The following is a 21,437-nucleotide window of genomic DNA, read 5'->3' as shown; positions in this document are numbered from 1 at the left end:
AGTAACGACTTCTGCGGGGATGGCACTGGCAGATTTCCCCAACATTCCGTCATCATGCAACACATCAACTAGCCTTTAGTCAAGTCCCACGCGCTTACCCGGACACGTGACGCACCCCGGATGCTGACACGTAAACAGACTAGCACGAGCGGCGAAGCCGTGAGGGCCTTTACCTTCTCGTGGAGAACACTTATGTTTTTCTTTACATTTGTCTACCGATTTGGTAGACATGCATAATGCATTACCCGTTGTGAATTGACCAATTCAAATGCAGAATTACTAACGTAAATAAGCCGTCGTCTGGCGCCAGACAGCACGCGCGCCATGGCGCGCATACTGTTGCTGGTAACCGCAAACCACCGTTAGATGATTGGTTTATATTGCTTGATTTATATTACGTGAATAAATGAATAAGTGATTAGTTCCACGAGGTAGTAAGGGCCCTCTCGGCTTCGCCGCTCGTTTTAGTCTTTTTACGTGCCAGCATCCTGGGTGCGTTACGTGTCCGGGTGGTCCAGGTATAGGCGCGTGGGACTTGACTAAAGGCTACACATTGACTAGTCTGAGTATCACCCGTTATCCACGGAGCCAACTCCTGTATAACGTCTGATATGTCTAGACATGCAGATTTATGCAAGCCGCGCGCCAGCCAATCGGAGTCGACTTTACTAAATTATGACCGTCATTTCATTCCCAATTAAATCAGGACTTAAACTGTGATTGATCAATTCGAATGCAGTGTTTTGTAATACAACAACAGCCGGGCGCGCATTCGCGTAACATGATACAGAGCGCCGTCACCGCCGTGACACAGTTTCTTATCCATGTCTATGACGCGCAACTGGTGAATGACCGAAGACCCGAAATAGAAAGAGCCCGCTGATTGGTCAAAATCTAGGAGGTCAAGAGGCGGGGTCTTGCATAATTAATCAGCAAATCTGCTCACACATTATTTTCGCCATGGTCTATTACATAGACTACACATCGACGAACTGGAGTTCAACTTCAGACCGGAAGACACGGTACTGGGAGTGGGATGCGGTACAGGGAACGAAACCAAGTCAATGGCAGGGAAAGTCAAGAGTGTAACAGGTCTTTCAAATTCGATTTCATTGTCTAATTGTTAAGAAGCAGAAAATTAGTTAAAAGGTTTACTAGCTAAAGTTTAACTTATGCTGCCCATTTTTTTGTGGCCACTGCCACTGTGTTTAGTTTAGTAGCATAAGGGATTTTAACCCCCCGATATTATGTAAAGACTGCCCTTTTCCATTTAAATGCCCTTTTTTCGCCATCACTCCCCCCCCCCCCCCCCCCAATATTTGTAAAGAGTGTCCTACTTTTGTTAACAAATGCCCTTTTTTCTGAACAAGTGCCCTTTAAAAAAAAAAAGCCGTACCTTTTTTGTGCCATCTACCGTAACGGGTGCCTTTTTTAACGTCGCGCATGTATCGCCCTGAAAAGCTGGAAACATGGGCGTCGCCAGGATTTTCTAAAGGGGGGCAAAACATATTTTCTAAAAAAATTCTGTTTTTCTCAACATATTCTCGATTTATCAGTTTTGGAGGGGGTAGAGGCATTTTGCCCCCCCCCCCCCCACCCATTAAATTTACACCAATATGACTTCTTGCCTCTTTGTCTTTTTTATTCTCCCTTGTTTTTTTTGTTTGTTTGTTGTTTTTTTTTTGGTTTTTCCGGGGGGGGGGGGAATGTTGCAACCTGACGCCACTTTTTTATTCATATATCATCTCAATGAAGGTCATTCATTTCAAAAAGATGATAAGACATGAATCTGGGACTGAGAAATATTTCCATTTTTGTTAGTAAAAAAATGGCTTGACTCTCCATAGACTTTGTACACAATCGTGGAGTGGCGTCAGGTTGCAACATTTTTCCGAATTCCCAGGCTGCATCCGAGTCAATAATGTCTAGAGCACGTCCACACCCAGTGAAAATACGCGGGGACGCGCTGACAATAATTCGTAGCCGTAGCTAGCTCCGTGCATAGAGCTACATAGGGTTTGTAGCTCTATGTAATGTACATAGGGAGCTGTTATCTCTATGTCCAAGGTCATCTGTCCGGACAACCGGGTGGATATATGAGACAACCGGGGTGATGGCATGGTCGTCCTTTTATCCCTTTTTCTAAAGATTTCACATCCGAGGCGATGTTTTTCTATAGGGGTGAGGGGTGATGTCCATGAAAGAAAATCATTCCACATGTGGGGTATTGTCAGGGCGGCTGCACGCTTTTGGCTGGTTTACATGGGGTCCTTTTGACCACAAAGGATTTGATGATGCAAAACATATGGAGAACTAGGGAGCATTTGCTCACTCGCCACTAGTGCACTCAGCTCTGTTTACGCGGGAAGACTGGCTCATGTCTAGGCGCTCTGAGCAAACTTTCGTTAATATGCGGAAAGTGTGTCGGTTAAACTTACTCCCTCGCATCGCATCACAAAATATAGATTATCCTCTTTCACATGAATATAGTTTGTTCATGATTAAAGGCGAATGTGCACTTTACCATTGAAAAACGGGCAACTCAGTGAAAATTTCGCGATTCCTATGGAGGTCACGGCGCATTTCCCCGATTGTTGAGGGTGCTGGTGTACTTCTTCGAACGGCACACGTTTGAACCCGGTCGCATAAAAGGCCAAGTTCGGGCAAGGACCATTAATAGTCGACTAGTGGTTGATTTGTGACGTACCTTACGCCTGCGCACTGATAGCTACGTGCGAACGCCTCTAGTCAAACGCTGGTCAAAATGTCATCGCAAAACTTCTGGATCCTGGCTCTCTGCTAGCGTTATGAATGCGTGCGGCTTTTGGTTACCAGCGAAGCAACCAACCCCAGTAGGCTGGTTCCAAATAGTCGACTAGTGTAGTCAACCACCGTCGACTAGACAGAGTTCGGGCAAACGTTTGTTAACCATTGGTCAACTATAGTCCTTGCGCGAACTTGGCCTTCATTCACACACTGAATGGAACTTCGCACGGTTTCTGAAAGAGAACACAATAAGCTTTCCTTTCATGTTACAACCGTTTTGATTGGTTGAGAAGAAAAAGGGGCACTTTTCTCGTCAAATCAGACATCGCTTTTGTTCTGAGGATCGACCTGCTGTATATGGGGCTGTGAAGGTCGCCTGGTCAATGCACCGGCTGTTGTGTGTGACCGCAGAGCTTGCAGGGCTTTGATTTTCTGCACATATCATAGGGGTGGCAAAGTTCTCCATATGGCGTCTGATACCCGACAGTTCAGTGTGTGAATGAAGTCATTCAGGGATTTTCAGACACAGTCATAGTTCCTAAAGATTTTCATTACTTTCATAGTCTGTATCGACCAGTGAAAATTAGCATCTCTCATGAATTTCTCAGCGAGTAACGACTACTGCGGGGATGGCAGATTCGTCCAACATTCCGTCATCATGCAACACATTGACAAACTGGAGTTGAGACCAGGAGACACGGTACTGGACGTGGGATGCGGTACTGGGGAAGAAACTAAGTCAATGGCAGGGAAAGTCAAGAGTGTAACAGGTAAGATTCAGTTCCACTCCTCGGCTTCTGCATCGCCAGCTGCTCCAGGGAGGAGGTGTTGACGCACCTATTTTTCCGGCTATCGTAGGTGGATTTTTTTTGTGAGTTTGTTTTCTCGAGAAACTATATGCGAGCAGCTAGCCCATTTAAAGCCTCCTATAATATGCATGAAATGCCGACTTTTTAGACACCCCCCTCCCCGTACATATGGCATACGCAGTGCCCCCCCCCCTCCCCCATTCCATAAATTGGGGGCAAAAGGAAGATATAGATGTCCTGTACATACACTGTATGTTTTCGGTGTGGCTATTCTTGTACAGTATAATGTACATGTACATGTATAGTTCATGTACATGTACATGTACATTTTTTTGTTGTACACCACACAGCATTACGAATGCGTAGTACGCTTGCTTACGAAAGCCCGTTAGTGCCATCGAATGTATAAATTGCTCTTTTGCAAGTATATGTTTCCCGAGTCTTGTTTTTCGGATGTATATGTTTGTGGAATCTTGTTTTTCGGATGTATATGTTTAGCAAATCTTGTTTTTTGGATGTATATGTTTAGCAAGTCTTGTTTTTTGGATGTATATGTTTGGCGAATCTTGTTTTTTGCAAGTATATGTTTCCCGAGTCTTGTTTTTTTGCAAGTAAATGTTTCCCAAGTCTTGTTTTTTGCAAGTATAAATTTGGCAAATCTTGTTTTTTGCAAGTATGTTTCGCGAGTCTTGTTTTGTGAAGTCTATTTTTAGTAACAGTCTTGTTTTTTGGAAGTATATGTTTCCCGAGTCTTGTTTTTTGCAAGTATGTTTCGCGAGTCTTGTTTTTGTGAAGTCTATTTTTAGTAACAGTCTTGTTTTTTGGAAGTATATGTTTCCCGAGTCTTGTTTTTTGCAAGTATGTTTCGCGAGTCTTGTTTTTGTGAAGTCTATTTTAAGTAACAGTCTTGTTTTTTGCAAGTTTATATTTCCCGAGTCTTGTTTTTTGCAAGTATATATTTCCCGAGTCTTGTTTTTTGCAAGTATATGTTTCCCGAGTCTTGTTTTTTGCAAGTATATGTTTCCCGAGTCTTGTTTTTTGCAAGTATATATTTCCCGAGTCTTGTTTTTTGCAAGTATATGTTTCCCGAGTCTTGTTTTTTGCAAGTATATGTTTCCCAAGTCTTGTTTTTGTGAAGTCTATTTTTAGTAACAGTCTTGTTTTTTGGAAGTATATGTTTCCTGAGTCTTGTTTTTTGCAAGTATGTTTCGCGAGTCTTGTTTTTGTGAAGTCTATTTTTAGTAACAGTCTTGTTTTTTGGAAGTATATGTTTCCCGAGTCTTTTTTTTGCAAGTATGTTTCGCGAGTTTTGTTTTTGTGAAGTCTATTTTTAGTAACAGTCTTGTTTTTTGGAAGTATATGTTTCCCGAGTCTTGTTTTTTGCAAGTATATGTTTCCCGAGTCTTGTTTTTTGCAAGTATAAATTTGGCAAATTTTGTTTTTTGCAAGTATGTTTCGCGAGTCTTGTTTTTGTGAAGTCTATTTTTAGTAACAGTCTTGTTTTTTGGAAGTATATGTTTCCCGAGTCTTGTTTTTTGCAAGTATATGTTTCCCGAGTCTTGTTTTTTGCAAGTATAATTATGTTTCCCAAGTCTTGTTTTTTGCAAGTATATGTTTGGCGAGTCTTGTTTTTTGGAAGTATATGTTTCCCGAGTCTTGTTTTTTGCAAGTACATGTTTGGCAAATCTTGGTTTTATATGCCCCGCGGCGAAGCCGAAGGGGCATACTGTTTCCGCCTTGTCCTTCCGTGGGTGTGCGTGTGGGTCTGGGTGAGCTTGTCTTACATACGCAGTGTGGACTTCCGAACAAAAGACGTCCACATAATGTAGGTAGCAGCGACGAAGTGTGGACTTGCCCACGTCCACACAGTGTTTCCCCATTTCTGGAAAACAGGTTTAGAGGCATTTTTGGGTTAGGTTTATCTGTAGCAGAATGAAGAGAAACACTAAAGGGAATCATTGAAAAAAAATTGGGTTGTAAGAGTTTTCACAGTTTGAGAAAAATGAGTTTTTCCACTGGTGTTCCTTAACTACACGAAAAGAAAGGAAAGTCCACACTAGGTATGTGAAACAAGTCGGTGTGTGTGTGTGTGTGTGTGTCCGGACAATTCTTGTCAGCGCGATAACTTGAGAAATCCTTAACATATGAACTTCAAAAATCTTGTATTTATTCTGAGATCATAGGGATTAGGGATTAATTCATATAAAACCTACAGAAGACACTAATGCTGTCAATGAACGTTCCATGTGACCAAGGTACATGTAAGTTGATGTTAAAAGAGTGGTGTTATGTCATGGGAATAGTCACGGTTGCGGGGCATTTGTGTTTTTAAACACACCTGACTTGTTTTAAGTCTGTTATAGCTGCGGTGTGCATCATGAGGACGCTGTTGTTTGTGATGAAAGCATAGCCATGCCGGTAGAGAGCAACCAATTAATTCGTTATTACTTCAATTTAGGCCTTAATTACGACGAAATAATTGCATCACTTCTCGCAAACAACAATATTATCATCAGCAAACGGCATCTTAACCGGAAACTGCGAGTTTTAGGTATTTTTCGGCGAAAAAGTCACACCGATATTGTAGACGTCGCCACCTTTATTGAAGGAGAGTTGCAAACATCCGGGCAACTGCATGGCTAGGGCCTATAGGGTGCACTGAACTAATTCAAGCGAGAATTTCTGCGCCAGCTGATTAGCATAAAAAGTGCCCCCCCCCCCACAATTTCTTTTGAAAACGGAGACCGTTTGGCTTTAAAAGCGGTGGAATTGTTTAAATATACCCAAGGATCAACTCCCTGATTTTGGGGCTTCCATCTGAGGGCAGGCTTGATAAAATCACGGATGAAAAAATGGGTCCTATTTGCCAGTGAAAGTGGAAGGGTGCCACTTGTAAAATGGCTACATGCAGGCTCGGGAACTATCACTTTTCGGGAGGTGATTTTATTTTGGTGTGAATATTTAAAAATGTAATTGGCTAATGTACGTAAAATTGAAAAAGAAATGAAAAGATGAAAGACAAGACAATAATTTAATTTTTGTTTCAGAAACCCCAGTGATGTTGGCTTGCATGTTACTTGGCCTTGAACTGTGTTGATTTTACACTGTTTTCAATGGGGCTTGAATTAGTACAGTGGATCCCTATAGATGAATGCACTTGCAATGCGTTCAGAGTGGTATCAATATTGATAGAGAAACTATCAATATTGTCAAACTCGTTTTTTTAACAAAAAGTACTAGCTAGTAGGACTATTCCAAAAATAAAAATAGGGGTGCAACAATTTTGTGTGGGGAGGAGCAGATCGGGTCCCTACATATATACTTCCTAAAAACAAGACTCGCCAAACATGTACTTGCAAAAAACAAGACTGTTACTAAAAATAGACTTCACAAAAACAAGACTCGCGAAACATACTTGCAAAAAACAAGACTCAAGAAACATATACTTCAAAAAAACAAGACTGTTACTAAAAATAGACTTCACAAAAACAAGACTCGCGAAACATACTTGCAAAAAACAAGATTTGCCAAATTTATACTTGCAAAAAACAAGACTCGGGAAACATATACTTGCAAAAAACAAGACTCGGGAAACATATACTTGCAAAAAACAAGACTCGCAAATATATACTTGCAAAAAACAAGACTCGGGAAATATATACTTGCAAAAAACAAGACTGTTACTAAAAATAGACTTCACAAAAACAAAACTCGCGAAACATACTTGCAAAAAACAAGACTCGGGAAACATATACTTCCAAAAAACAAGACTGTTACTAAAAATAGACTTCACAAAAACAAGACTCGCGAAACATACTTGCAAAAAACAAGACTTGGGAAACATATACTTCAAAAAAACAAGACTGTTACTAAAAATAGACTTCACAAAAACAAGACTCGCGAAACATACTTGCAAAAAACAAGATTTGCCAAATTTATACTTGCAAAAAACAAGACTCGGGAAACATATACTTGCAAAAAACAAGACTCGGGAAACATATACTTGCAAAAAACAAGATTCGCCAAACATATACATCCAAAAAACAAGACTTGCTAAACATATACATCCAAAAAACAAGATTTGCTAAACATATACATCCGAAAAACAAGATTCCACAAACATATACATCCGAAAAACAAGATTCACCAAACATATACTTGCAAAAGAGCAATTTATACATTCGATGGCACTTACGGGCTTTCGTACTTGCTGGCTGATTGTTGAAAGAGTCTTTTATTTATTAACGTCACGGTTTGCACATTTTCTTCTTCAGCAGTGATCGTAAATGGATCACGATTATTCAGTAGTTTAAGGGGACAGTTATTTTTAGTCATGAGAAAAGAACAACGTCACACCATTGTTGTTAATTAATGGATATTTAGTGCAATGAATTATATGAGCTCGCCAATTTTTCACCGAATATTTTTGTTCTCAAAGTTTATCATTGGGATATAGTTTAAGGGAAAACAAGATTCCACCAACCCAAGTGTCTTTCACCATAGAGCAAGGAACTTGCTCTATGCTTCCACAAAGTGTGATAAATATTCATGTCAAAATCGGAGGGGGGTGCAAGTGCAAAGAATTTATAGTGGGGGCGTGTGTAAAATAGGAAAATCACCGACGGTGACAAACCAAAGCCAGGCCGGGGGGGGGGGTGAGGCTGGATATTATTTGATGCTTGGGGGCGCTATTCAAAACTATAATACGTTTCTATGTATATAATAGCACTATTTTAGGGCCAGTTCCGATCTGTTTTCGGTATTTAAACTGACTTTAGGTCTCTCCATTTTGTTTCCTTTTTTACCTTAACTTTTTTTTCCTTTTTTTCTTTTGTTTGAGTTTTTTGGCAAGTGGGCACACGGCGGGGGGAGGGGGGGGGGCAGGTTACATTTTTGTTGGGGGGGGGGGAGGGGCAAATTCCCCCGTCTCCCGGTGGCGCGGCCACTTGAGATTAGAACATTTATGAGGGCGCGTTATCTTTTCAAAATGTTTCAAAGTCATAGAGTTTGTAGTTTTAGATACGGCGTGTCCTGTCTCACCATTCTACCGGTCTTTTAAACACACTATCCTCCAGATAAACTTCGCACACAAAAAACACGACCGTTCCACAGGAGCTCGCATTTGGGCATCAACAGCAATTTGAAATTACACCAAAAAACACCCGCTCATACTATCATATCAATCAGGGTGCCTTTAACTCTGTTCCCCTTCCCTTTAGGTATTGATGCTTCAGAGGAAATGGTAACAGTAGCCGTTAAGACCAACTCGGCACCAAACGTAGCATACAGTCAATGGGACGCCCGAGCCGTGGGGGACAACCCGGACTGGCGAGAGAGATTCGACAAAGCTGTCTGTTTCTTCGTTCTTCACTGGATTCCTGAGGAAACCCAAGCGCTCCGTAGCATCTCGGCGTGTCTGAAGCCGGGCGGGCAGGCACTGTTCATCATCCGTTTCGAGAACCACGACGACTCCTTCTTTTTACCCCGTGCGACTTCCTTCTTGAAAAGCCATGAGAAGTGGGGTGCTTTTGTCCAGGTATGGATTTTTCCCCCCTTTTTTTTTGGCGTGAGGGGGGGGGTGTTTTGTTGTTTGGTTTGCTGTTTACTACAGCGGTGCCGATTTCTAGTTAACACAGAGGACCGGTATAGCTTAGAAAACTTGAAAAGTGGATGGTGGTGGGGTGGGAAGGTCTTACTTAAAACCCTCCTGCTGTTTAAAAGGTCACAAACGGTCAAAGTTTCCTTCCACTTCCCCTGGTATACTTTTAACAAACCAATGGGTCACTTGACCAATATTGACCCAAGCAATAGCATGGCTCAGAAGGCATGTTTCCATAGGAGGGTTTTAAATGCTTATGCGAAGCATGTCTACTGGAGAGTCACCTGCCCTTTTCACGTAACAGAGATGGTCTTTTTTTTGTCATTCAGGACTACAAGTCATCACTGCACTTTTGGGACCTATCGGTTCAAGAAACGCAGAAAGTCTTCAAAGCGTGTGGCTGGGCCGAGGCTAAGTGTGAAGTACGGAGGCACGAACTGGTCCTGTCCGAAATTTAGTTAAAATGTAAGCTTTAACAATCGAAATGTACCTTTTCCGAACCACATTATGTATGCTTAATGGAGTGCATTCACCAGCTACTGTAAGGTACGCGTTCAAAGTACCAACTAATGTAATTCGTCAGTTTGTCGAATTGCGCGCGCGTGCGATCCGACAAACTGACGAATAGCATACAAACAGTGTGAAGAACAACCGGCTATTAGAGATTTTTTATTCCGAATAAACACCAAAAGGGTTATTATCGAAACATAAAGGGTAAAATACAACGCCCAGAAAAATGTCCAACTTCATACGCGAATAACTCGAAAAAGCTTTTCGCTTATTCGTCGATATGTCAGCTCTGCGACGGGCTATTCAATTCAATTCAATTCAAATAGACATTTTCTATCCACATTTTCAAATCGTGATGAATACAGTACAAACGTATTCATAATACGGAAACAGAATACATTCATGTACAAAATAATTCGGAATTGAGAAAGTATGGAGGCATTTAAGAAGCTGGAGTTGTACAGAAATGCCTTACATAACACAAGGGGGTTCAGTTGTTCAAATATTATTTTAAAATTATTCAATCAGGATGTGCATACACGTGCGCATGTTTAAATGTCCTGGATTGGTTCTTCTCTCTTTTCAACAGTGTTTTTGAAGACATGTCTTGGAGAAACACCGTTGATCATCGTCAGAGCTGGAGGATTATTTGCAAGACTTGTGGCAGTGGGCGTTTGGATCGTTATGGGGATAAGTCTCAGCCCAGACATGTCCGCCTCACTTTGGAATTTATGGTCGTACACGCTTGGAAATAAGACTTGCAACCTTTGGGCCTCCCCATCATCACACATTGCTTGGGCAAGATAATAAATATGCATTATTTAGTTCATGACCTTGTGTTTGTATGGCCAGCCGCGCCGCGCGCCCGACAAACGTCATAAACTATGATGCATATTCATTATCTTGCCCAAGCATGCCTACATAATGCATACATTACAACGCGGCCGCCATTTTGAAATCGCATGGAGGGCATTTTCAGGACGATAGTACTGTACGGCCAGACGCATTCGGGCTAATCCGGCCGTAGCGCGGTATAAACGATATCTTCGCTAGCGCTATGCATGCAGTCATAATGTCTATGCATGCGGTGCATTAAAAATACAGCGCGAACAGCGACCTCACGCGGCCACTACTTTTATGCAAATCAGTTGAACCCAATCTAGCGCCTTGGTTCAATCGTCCATGTAAGGTTTTGGGGGTGGTGATCATTATGTTAATAGCCTTAGCTGACCTTAAATGTCGTTTTCTTATTGGTCGATCGTTGCGTGGAAACTTGCATAGTAAAACGTGGCACCGTACATGATCCATACACGTAGTACGTACATTTAATACAAATGTTTGCTAATTAACACAACGTCCAAACGTTGTGTTTGAAAGGATTGATTCTTCAAAATCACAACTTTTAAACATGAAGCAGAATTTTAAAGATGGCGTCGGCACGTAAAACGGATAAACTGCAGCCCTAATTATAATGTGCCATATTTTGGCACATTTAAATTACACAATTCCAGGGGTTACGATCGCGCAAGGTATGATGGGAAACAACATGGCGCTGCAAGATCGTACCCACGGGGCACGAGGTTGGCGATACCGATTCGTTGATTCCTAATATCGGTGCAACATACGCAGTGGGGCTGTGAATGTCACCGGGTCAATGCACCGTTGTATGTGACTGATTTTCTGCACATATGGGGGCAAAGTTCTCCATAATGGCGTCTGATATCCGACAGTTCAGTGTGTGAATAAAGATTAGTCATTCAGGGATGTTCAGACACAGTCATAGTTCCTAAAGATTTTCATTACTTTCATAGTCTGTTTCGACCAGTGAAAATTAGCATCTCTCATGAATTTCTCAGCGAGTAACGACTACTGCGGGGATGGCAGATTCGTCCAACATTCCGTCATCATGCAACACATTGACAAACTGGAGTTGAGACCAGGAGACACGGTACTGGACGTGGGATGCGGCACTGGGGAAGAAACTAAGTCAATGGCAGGGAAAGTCAAGAGTGTAACAGGTAAGATTCAGTTCCATTCCTCGGCCTCTGCATCGCCAGCTGCTCCAGGGAGGAGGTGTTGACGCACCTATTTTTCCGGCTATCGTAGTTGGGTTTTTTTGTGAGTTTGTTTTCTCGAGAAACTATGCGAGCAGAAAGCCTCCTATAATATGCACGAAATGCCGACTTTTTAGACGCCCCGTACGTATGGCATACGCAGTGTCCCCCCCCCCCCCCCCCCCCCCCCATTCCATAAGTTGGGGAAGAAAGGAAGATAGATGTCCTCTTCATGCAGGTTAGGTTTATTTTATTTTTTTATTTTTTTTTTCGGGGGGGGGGGGACAAATTCCCCATTGCGGCCATTCCCCATCCCCCCCCCTGCCCTCCCCCGTCCCCCGGTGGCGCCGCCACTTGTGATTAGAACATTCATGAGGGCGCTTTATCTTTTCAAAATGTTTCAAAGTCATAGAGTTTGTAGTTTTAAATACGGCGTGTCCTGCCTCACCATTCTACCGGTCTTTTAAACACACTATCCGATCCTCCAGATAAACTTCGCACACAAAAAACACGATCGTTCCACAGGAGCTCGCATTTGGGCATCAATAGCAATTTGAACTTACACACACACAAAACCCGCTCATACTATCATATCAATCAGAGTGCCTTAACTCTGTTCCCCTTCCCTTTAGGTATTGACGCTTCAGAGGAAATGGTAACAGTAGCCGTTAAGACCAACTCGGCACCAAACGTAGCATACAGTCAATGGGACGCCCGAGCCGTGGGGGACAACCCGGACTGGCGAGAGAGATTCGACAAAGCTGTCTGTTTCTTCGTTCTCCACTGGATTCCTGAGGAAACCCAAGCGCTCCGTAGCATCTCGGCGTGTCTGAAGCCGGGCGGGCAGGCACTGATCATCATCAGTTTTGGGAACCACGACGACTCCTTCTTTTTACCCCGTGCGACTTCCTTCTTGAAAAGCCACGAGAAGTGGGGTGCTTTTGTCCAGGTATGAAACAGTCGTCCTTCTAAATTGGATCTTTTCCACCCCCTTTTTTTTTTGGCGTGAGGGGGGGGGGTGTTTTGTTGTTTGGTTTGCGTAGATCGAGATCCCTTTGTGAAACCGGGCTGAATCTCAGTCCAGCTGTTTACTACAGCGGTGCCGATTTCTAGTTAACACAGATGACCGGTATAGCTTGAAAAACTTGAAAGGTGGATGGTGGTGGGGTGGGAAGGTCTTACTTAAAACCCTCCTGCTGTTTAAAAGGTCACAAACGGTCAAAGTTTCCTTCCTCTTCCCCTGGTATACTTTTAACAAACCAATGGGTCACTTGACCAATATTGACCCAAGTAATAGCATGGCTCAGAATGCTTGTTTTCATAGGAGGGTTTTAAGTGCTTAATCGAAGCATGTCTACTGGAGAGTCACCTGCCCTTTTCACATAACAGAGATGGTCTTTTTTTGTCATTCAGGACTACAAGTCATCACTGCACCTTTGGGGCCTATCGGTCCAAGAAACGCAGAAAGTCTTCAAAGCGTGTGGCTGGGCCGAGGCTAAGTGTGAAGTACGGAGGCACGAACTGGTCCTGTCCGAAATTCAGTTAAAATGTAAGCTTTAACAATCGAAACGTACGTTCTCCGCATTCACCAGCTACTGTAAGGTATGCGTTCAAAGTACCAACGAATGTAATTCGTCAGTTTGTCGAATTGCGCGCGCGTGCGATCCGACAAACTGACGAATAGCATACAAACAGTATGAAGAATAACCGGCTATTAGAGATTTTTTATTCCGAATATACACCAAAAGGGTTATTATCGAAACATAAAGGGTAAAATACAACGCCCAGAAAAATGTCCAACTTCATACGCGAATAACTCGAAACATGCTTTTCGCTTATTCGTCGATATGTCAGCTCTGCGACGGGCTATTCAATTCAATTCAATTCAAATAGACATTTTCTATCCACACTTTCAAATCGTGATGAATACAGTACAAACGTATTCATAATACGGAACAGAATACATTCATGTACAAAATAATTCGGAATTGAGAAAGTATGGAGGCATTTAAGAAGCTGGAGTTGTACAGAAATGCCTAACATAACACAAGGGGGTTCAGTTGTTAAAAAAATTACTTTAAAATTATTCAATCAGGATTTGCACACACGTGTGCACGCGTAAATCTCCTGTTTTTTCTTCTTTCTTTTCAACGGTGTTTTTGAAGACATGTCTTGGAGAAATACCATTGATACCAGCGGAGGATTATTTGCAAGACTTGTGGCAGTGGGCGTTGGATCGCTATGGGGATAAGTCTCAGCCCGGACATGTCCTCATCACTTTTGAAGTTATGGTCGTACACGCTTGGAAATAAGACTTGAAACCCTGTGGCGTTTTTCGCTTTCAAGTCTTTTTTTTTTGGCGTTATTTTGATATTGTTTTTTTAGGTTCAGTAGAGTCTTTCCTACATGAAAACAATTATGCTTATTGAATTGTTTAATGGTTTCAAAAAAAAAACAAGTCTAATAGTACGTACATCATGGCGGCGTGGTGAATTGGCCGACTCTGTTCGTTGCTCTAGGTACTAGTGATCATTCAGTCTCAGAATAGTTTTGCTTGACCAAACTACCTACATTTTCTTAACTCCAAAAACTTAATTTTTGGGGCCTTCTATTAATAAATAGTAAAGAAAATAATCCTTGTTTTACCGGCCGTGCCATAATATGTTCGTGAACGAGACAGTACCGTACCGGTGGCACATGAAAATCCGACTCCTATGAAAATCGGACCCCTATTTCCCTATTATTGGTTGATCCCTCGCACGTGACAGGTCAATCTCCCGAAACGATCCTAAAAATAGCATAGTATCGTACTCACGCGTGCGCAGTACTACCAATGAGTCCACATTTCATGGAGTCGGATATTCACGCTACACCTGATTTTCAAATGCGATACCGCAGCCTCGACTCCAGGGACGCGTGCTCGTTCCTTACACTAACCCCTGGCTGTGATGATGACGTAAATGGCGCTGAATGGCTATTCACAGCGTACTGCGCGGGCATTTCGAAGATTGCACGCCGGGCGCGCCCATAATGCGCTCGCGCTCGCGTGCTTAGCTTTGCACGTAACGTCACGTACGAAAAAAAAAATTATGATTCAAAAGTCGCGAGTGCCTGTACGATATGGATTATGTCAGTCGCGTTTTTCGCAAAAAAAAACCCTGTATCTGTGGTTGTAAAGGCACGAAAGGGGTACGTACATTTAATACAAATCTTTGCTAATTAACACAACGTCCAAACGTTGTGTTCGGAAAGGATTGATTCTTCAAAATCACAACTTTTAACATTTTAAAGATGGCGTCGGCACGTAAAACGGATAAACTGCAGCCCTAATTATAATGTGCCATATTTTGGCACATTTAAATTACACAATTCCAGGGGTTATGATCGCGCAAGGCATGATGGGAAACAACATGGCGCTGCAAGATCGTACCCACGGGGCACGAGGTTGGCGATACCGATTCGTTGATTCCTAATATCGGTGCAACATACGCAGTGGGGCTGTGAATGTCACCGGGTCAATGCACCATTGTATGTGACTGATTTTCTGCACATAATGGGGGGGCAAAGTTCTCCATAATGGCGTCTGATATCCGACAGTTCAGAGTGTGAATGAAGATTAGTCATTCAGGGATGTTCAGACACAGTCATAGTTCCTAAAGATTTTCCTTACTTTCATAGTCTGTTTCGACCAGTGAAAATTAGCATCTCTCATGAATTTCTCAGCGAGTAACGACTACTGCGGAGATGGCAGATTCGTCCAACATTCCGTCATCATGCAACACATTGACAAACTGGAGTTGAGACCAGGAGACACGGTACTGGACGTGGGATGCGGCACTGGGGAAGAAACTAAGTCAATGGCAGGGAAAGTCAAGAGTGTAACAGGTAAGATTCAGTTCCATTCCTCGGCCTCTGCATCGCCAGCTGCTCCAGGGAGGAGGTGTTGACGCACCTATTTTTCCGGCTATCGTAGTTGGGTTTTTTTGTGAGTTTGTTTTCTCGAGAAACTATGCGAGCAGAAAGCCTCCTATAATATGCACGAAATGCCGACTTTTTAGACACCCCGTACGTATGGCATACGCAGTGTCCCCCCCCCCCCCCCCCCCCATTCCATAAGTTGGGGAAGAAAGGAAGATAGATGTCCTCTTCATGCAGGTAAGATTTATTTTATTTTTATTTTATTTTTATTTATTTTTTTTTGGGGGGGGCAAATTCCCCATTGCGGCCATTCCCCATCCCCCCACCCTGCCCTCCCCCGTCCCCCGGTGGCGCCGCCACTTGTGATTAAAACATTCATGAGGGCGCTTTATCTTTTCGAAATGTTTCAAAGTCATAGAGTTTGTAGTTTTAAATACGGCGTGTCCTGCCTCACCATTCTACCGGTCTTTTAAACACACTATCCGATCCTCCAGATAAACTTCGCACACAAAAAAACACGATCGTTCCAGAGGAGCTCGCATTTGGGCATCAATAGCAATTTGAACTTACACACACACAAAACCCGCTCATACTATCATATCAATCAGAGTGCCTTAACTCTGTTCCCCTTCCCTTTAGGTATTGATGCTTCAGAGGAAATGGTAACAGTAGCCGTTAAGACCAACTCGGCACCAAACGTAGCATACAGTCAATGGGACGCCCGAGCCGTGGGGGACAACCCGGACTGGCGAGAGAGATTCGACAAAGCTGTCTGTTTCTTCGTTCTCCACTGGATTCCTGAGGAAACCCAAGCGCTCCGTAGCATCTCGGCGTGTCTGAAGCCGGGCGGGCAGGCTCTGATCATCATCAGTTTTGGGAACCATGACGACTCCTTCTTTTTACCCCGTGCGACTTCCTTCTTGAAAAGCCACGAGAAGTGGGGTGCTTTTGTCCAGGTATGAAACAGTCGTCCTTCTAAATTGGATCTTTCCCCCCCCCCTTTTTTTTTTTGGCGTGAGGGGGGGGGGGGTGTTTTTTTGTTTGGTTTGCGTAGATCGAGACCCTTTCGTGAAACCGGGCTGAATCTCAGTCCAGCTGTTTACTACAGCGGTGCCGATTTCTAGTTAACACAGGGGACCGGTATAGCTTGAAAAACTTGAAAGGTGGATGGTGGTGGGGTGGGAAGGTCTTACTTAAAACCCTCCTGCTGTTTAAAAGGTCACAAACGGTCAAAGTTTCCTTCCTCTTCCCCTGGTATACTTTTAACAAACCAATGGGTCACTTGACCAATATTGACCCAAGTAATAGCATGGCTCAGAATGCTTGTTTCCATAGGAGGGTTTTAAATGCTTAATCGAAGCATGTCTACTGGAGAGTCACCTGCCCTTTTCACATAACAGAGATGGTCTTTTTGGTCATTCAGGACTACAAGTCATCACTGCACCTTTGGGACCTTTCGGTCCAAGAAACGCAGAAAGTCTTCAAAGCGTGTGGCTGGGCCGAGGCTAAGTGTGAAATACGGAGGCATGAACTGGTCCTGTCCGAAATTCAGTTAAAATGTAAGCTTTAACAATCGAAACGTACGTTCTCCGAACCACATTATGTATGCTTAAAGGAGTGCATTCACCAGCTACTGTAAGGTATGCGTTCAAAGTACCAACGAATGTAATTCGTCAGTTTGTCGAATTGCGCGCGCGTGCGATCCGACAAACTGACGAATAGCATACAAACAGTGTGAAGAACAACCGGCTATTAGAGATTTTTTATTCCGAATATACACCAAAAGGGTTATTATCGAAACATAAAGGGTAAAATACAACGCCCAGAAAAATGTCCAACTTCATACGCGAATAACTCGAAACATGCTTTTCGCTAATTCGTCAATATGTCAGCTCTGCGACGGGCTATTCAATTCAATTCAATTCAAATAGACATTTTCTATCCACACTTTCAAATCGTGATGAATACAGTACAAACGTATTCATAATACGGAACAGAATACATTCATGTACAAAATAATTCGGAATTGGGGAAAGTATGGAGGCATTTAAGAAGCTGGAGTTGTGTAGAAATGCCTAACATAACACAAGGGGGTTCAGTTGTTAAAAAAATTACTTTAAAATTATTCAATCAGGATTTACACACACGTGTGCACGCGTAAATCTCCTGTTTTTTCTTCTTTCTTTTCAACAGTGTTTTTGAAGACATGTCTTGGAGAAATACCATTGATACCAGCGGAGGATTATTTGCAAGACTTGTGGCAGTGGGCGTTGGATCGCTATGGGGATAAGTCTCAGCCCGGACATGTCCTCATCACTTTTGAAGTTATGGTCGTACACGCTTGGAAATAAGACTTGAAACCCTGTGGCGGTTTTCGCTTTCAAGTCTTTTTGTGGCGTTATTTTGATATTTTTTTTAGGTTTAGTAGAGTCTTTCCTCGTGGTTGTAGTATAAAAAAAAACATAAAAAAATATGCTTATGAGATTGTTTAATGGTTTCAAAAATGATGTTTTATCTTCTCAACATTTTGTGTAAGTACTAACAGATTGTATTAATAAGGCAATAAATATGTGCTTGGCCGGTTTTAAACACTATGTTAGGAGTCTGGACGCTGATAATGACCCGAGCCGGTCACGTCAACCAATAAAAGGGTAAAAGGGACTGGATTTCATAGGAGTCAAATTTCATGTGACACTGGCAAAGTAGACCAGCCAGCCGGTCGTTTTATCAACCTTTTACGACCGGCCACGTGACGGGCTCCCGACCAACAGGAATGGGTAAACTGCCTTAGGTATTGATGAATTGTACCTGGTCTCTTCATGCCACATTGGTGGCTGCTGACTGTTTGTTTTTTTCATGTAAACGTAATAAACTAACACTCCAAAATATATATCTATTACGCAAAATATTACGTTGATGAATATTGTAGATTTGTAATTCTTTTTTGTGTAAGGTGTTTTTGTGTGTGTGTGTTTTTTGGGGGTCTTTTTGGGTTGCATTATTGTCTGGTGTATAAGGTCGGTCTTTTTATACATCATGATTGTGTTGTCAGGTTTTTTCCCCTCCATAACATTCATATACATGTATAAGCATATTTGTGGGGTTTGAACATGTAAATTATTGCTTCTGGTAATTGCTTTGGGAGGGTCCTTATTTCTTATGCTTGACGACTTTTAAAATTAATGTGACTGATGTGAATGTGTATATTTAATGTTAATTGTTTATGTTTATTGTCTTTTATGTATGCTTGGACCAATGGGAGACCAGTGGATTCCACTGAATGGACCACCCAGTTGAAATTAGAAATAAGAAATAAATAAATAATAAAGAAACCTATTTTGAAACTCCTCTTCAATTGACGTTTCTGTTGTTTATTAATCTTTATGCCACATCCCTTAGGTTGCGCAGTTTTTAGGTTGCGCAGAAAAATAATGCTTTTCTCCAGTCTGCAAAATGTTTCGGGAATTTGGCGTTTAATTCAAATTCTGCTGGGATTTCTTTTTAGTATAGCATAATGGTTTGTAAATGAAGTGGTTCGAGTATAGATGCAGATAACGAAGAACCGCTTCATTCACTGCCCATAATTAAAGGAAAAACGTGGGACCGTAAAAAGTTTGGCTCATTAATTATCCACCTTAAATACTTTATTTTGTTTTATCTAAGTATTGACTATCATGATCAGATATTCAATTTAAGTAGACATTTTATCTCCATACGAATCGTGATGAATACAGTATACAAGCGTATTCATAATACGGAAACAGAATACATTCATGTACAAAATAATTCGGAATTGAGAAAGTATGGAGGCATTTAAGAAGCTGGAGTTGTACAGAAATGCCTTACATAACACATGGGGGTTCAGTTGTTCAAATATTATTTTAAAATTATTCAATCAGGATGTGCATACACGTGCGCATGTTTAAATGTCCTGGATTTTTCTTCTTTCTTTTCAACAGTGTTTTTGAAGACATGTCTTGGAGAAATACCATTGATACCAGCGGAGGATTATTTGCAAGACTTGTGGCAGTGGGCGTTGGATCGCTATGGGGATAAGTCTCAGCCCGGACATGTCCTCATCACTTTTGAATTTATGGTCGTACACGCTTGGAAATAAGACTTGAAACCCTGTGGCGTTTTTCGCTTTCAAGTCTTCTTCTTTTTTTTGGCATTATTTTGATATTGTTTTTTTAGGTTCAGTAGAGTCTTTCCTCGTGGTTGTAGAAAAAAAAACATGAAAAAAAATTATGCTTATTGAATTGTTTAATGGTTTCAAAAATGATGTTTTATCTTCTCAACATTTTGTGTAAGTACATAAAGATTGTATTAATAAGGGAATAAATATGTGCTTGGCCGGTTTTAAACACTATGTTAGGAGTCTGGACGCTGATAATGACCCGAGCCGGTTACGTCAACCAATAAAAGGGTAAAAGGGACTGGATTTCATAGGAGTCAAATTTCATGTGACACTGGCAAAGTAGACCAGCCAGCCGGTTGTTTTATCAGCCTTTTACGACCGGCCACGTGACGGGCTCCCGACCAACAGGAATGGGTAAACTGCCTTAGGTGATGAATTGTACCTGGTCTCTTCATGCCACATTGGTGGCTGCTGACTGTTTGTTTTTTTCATGTAAACGTAATAAACTAACACTCCAAAACATATAGCTATTACGCAAAATATTACGTTGATGAATATTGTAGATTTGTAATTCTTTTTGTGTAAGGTGGTTTTTTTGTGGGTTTTTTTGTGTGGGTCTTTTTGGGTTGCATTTTTGTCTGCTGTATAAGGTCGGTCTTTTTATACATCATGATTGTGTTGTCAGGTTTTTTTCCCTTCATAACATTCATATACATGTATAAGCATATTTGTGGGTTTTGAACATGTAAATTATTGCTTCTGGTAATTGCTTTGGGAGGGTCCTTATTTCTTATGCTTGACGACTTTTAAAATTAATGTGACTGATGTGAATGTGTATATTTAATGTTAATTGTTTATGTTTATTGTCTTTTATGTATGCTTGGACCAATGGGAGACCAGTGGATTCCACTGAATGGACCACCCAGTTGAAATTAGAAATAAGAAAGAAATAAATAATAAAGAAACCTATTTTGAAACTCCTCTTCAATTGACGTTTCTGTTGTTTATTAATCTTCATGCCACATCCCTTAGGTTGCGCAGTTTTTAGGTTGCGCAGAAAAATAATGCTTTTCTCCAGTCTGCAAAATGTTTCGGAAATTTGGCGTTTAATTCAAATTCTGCTGGGATTTCTTTTTAGTATAGCATAATGGTTTGTAAATGAAGTGGTTCGAGTATAGATGCAGATAACGAAGAACCGCTTCATTCACTGCCCATAATTAAAGGAAAAACGTGGGACCGTAAAATGTTTTGCTCATTAATTATCCACCTTAAATACTTTCTTTTGTTTTATCTAAGTATTGACTATCATGATCAGATATTCAATTCAAGTAGACATTTTATCTCCATACGAATCGTGATGAGTACAGTATACAAGCGTATTCATATTCGGAAACAGAATACATTCATGTACAAAATAATTCGGAATTGAGAAAGTATGGAGGCATTTAAGAAGCTGGAGTTGTACAGAAATGCCTTAATAACACAAGGGGGTTCAGTTGTTCAAATATTATTTTAAAATTATTCAATCAGGATGTGCATACACGTGCGCATGTTTAAATGTCCTGGATTTGTTCTTCTCTCTTTTCAACAGTGTTTTTGAAGACATGTCTTGGAGAAACACCGTTGATACCAGCGTCAGAGCT

At 41.6% G+C, this 21,437-nt stretch overlaps 3 protein-coding genes across 3 annotated transcripts; all 3 read left to right on the top strand.

The window, feature by feature from the left end:
* The first annotated feature begins 2,996 nt into the window (after window positions 1–2,996).
* On the top strand, window positions 2,997–9,633 carry LOC119720260 (ubiquinone biosynthesis O-methyltransferase-like). The gene is made up of 3 exons (XM_038189882.1): window positions 2,997–3,536; window positions 8,795–9,111; window positions 9,504–9,633. The coding sequence occupies exons 1-3, from the start codon at window positions 3,362–3,364 to the stop codon at window positions 9,630–9,632; spliced, it is 621 nt and encodes a 206-aa protein (XP_038045810.1). The 5' UTR covers window positions 2,997–3,361; the 3' UTR covers window position 9,633.
* A 1,599-nt stretch (window positions 9,634–11,232) lies between these two features.
* Window positions 11,233–14,190, top strand: LOC119720258 (ubiquinone biosynthesis O-methyltransferase-like). Its single transcript, XM_038189880.1, has 4 exons — window positions 11,233–11,702; window positions 12,371–12,687; window positions 13,152–13,287; window positions 13,893–14,190. Exons 1-4 carry the CDS (start codon window positions 11,528–11,530, stop codon window positions 14,048–14,050), a joined length of 786 nt encoding a protein of 261 aa, XP_038045808.1. The 5' UTR covers window positions 11,233–11,527; the 3' UTR covers window positions 14,051–14,190.
* Window positions 14,191–15,123: 933 nt separating this feature from the next.
* LOC119720256 (ubiquinone biosynthesis O-methyltransferase-like) lies at window positions 15,124–18,110 on the top strand. The gene is made up of 4 exons (XM_038189879.1): window positions 15,124–15,623; window positions 16,296–16,612; window positions 17,080–17,215; window positions 17,850–18,110. Exons 1-4 carry the CDS (start codon window positions 15,449–15,451, stop codon window positions 18,005–18,007), a joined length of 786 nt encoding a protein of 261 aa, XP_038045807.1. The 5' UTR covers window positions 15,124–15,448; the 3' UTR covers window positions 18,008–18,110.
* Window positions 18,111–21,437: the final 3,327 nt, after the last annotated feature.

Source organism: Patiria miniata, unplaced genomic scaffold, assembly GCF_015706575.1.
Source record: "Patiria miniata isolate m_02_andy unplaced genomic scaffold, ASM1570657v1 HiC_scaffold_9, whole genome shotgun sequence".
In the NCBI taxonomy this organism is placed as follows: domain Eukaryota; kingdom Metazoa; phylum Echinodermata; class Asteroidea; order Valvatida; family Asterinidae; genus Patiria; species Patiria miniata.
Note: the sequence above shows the minus strand (reverse complement) of the source record. Positions and strands in the feature narration are given on the sequence as shown.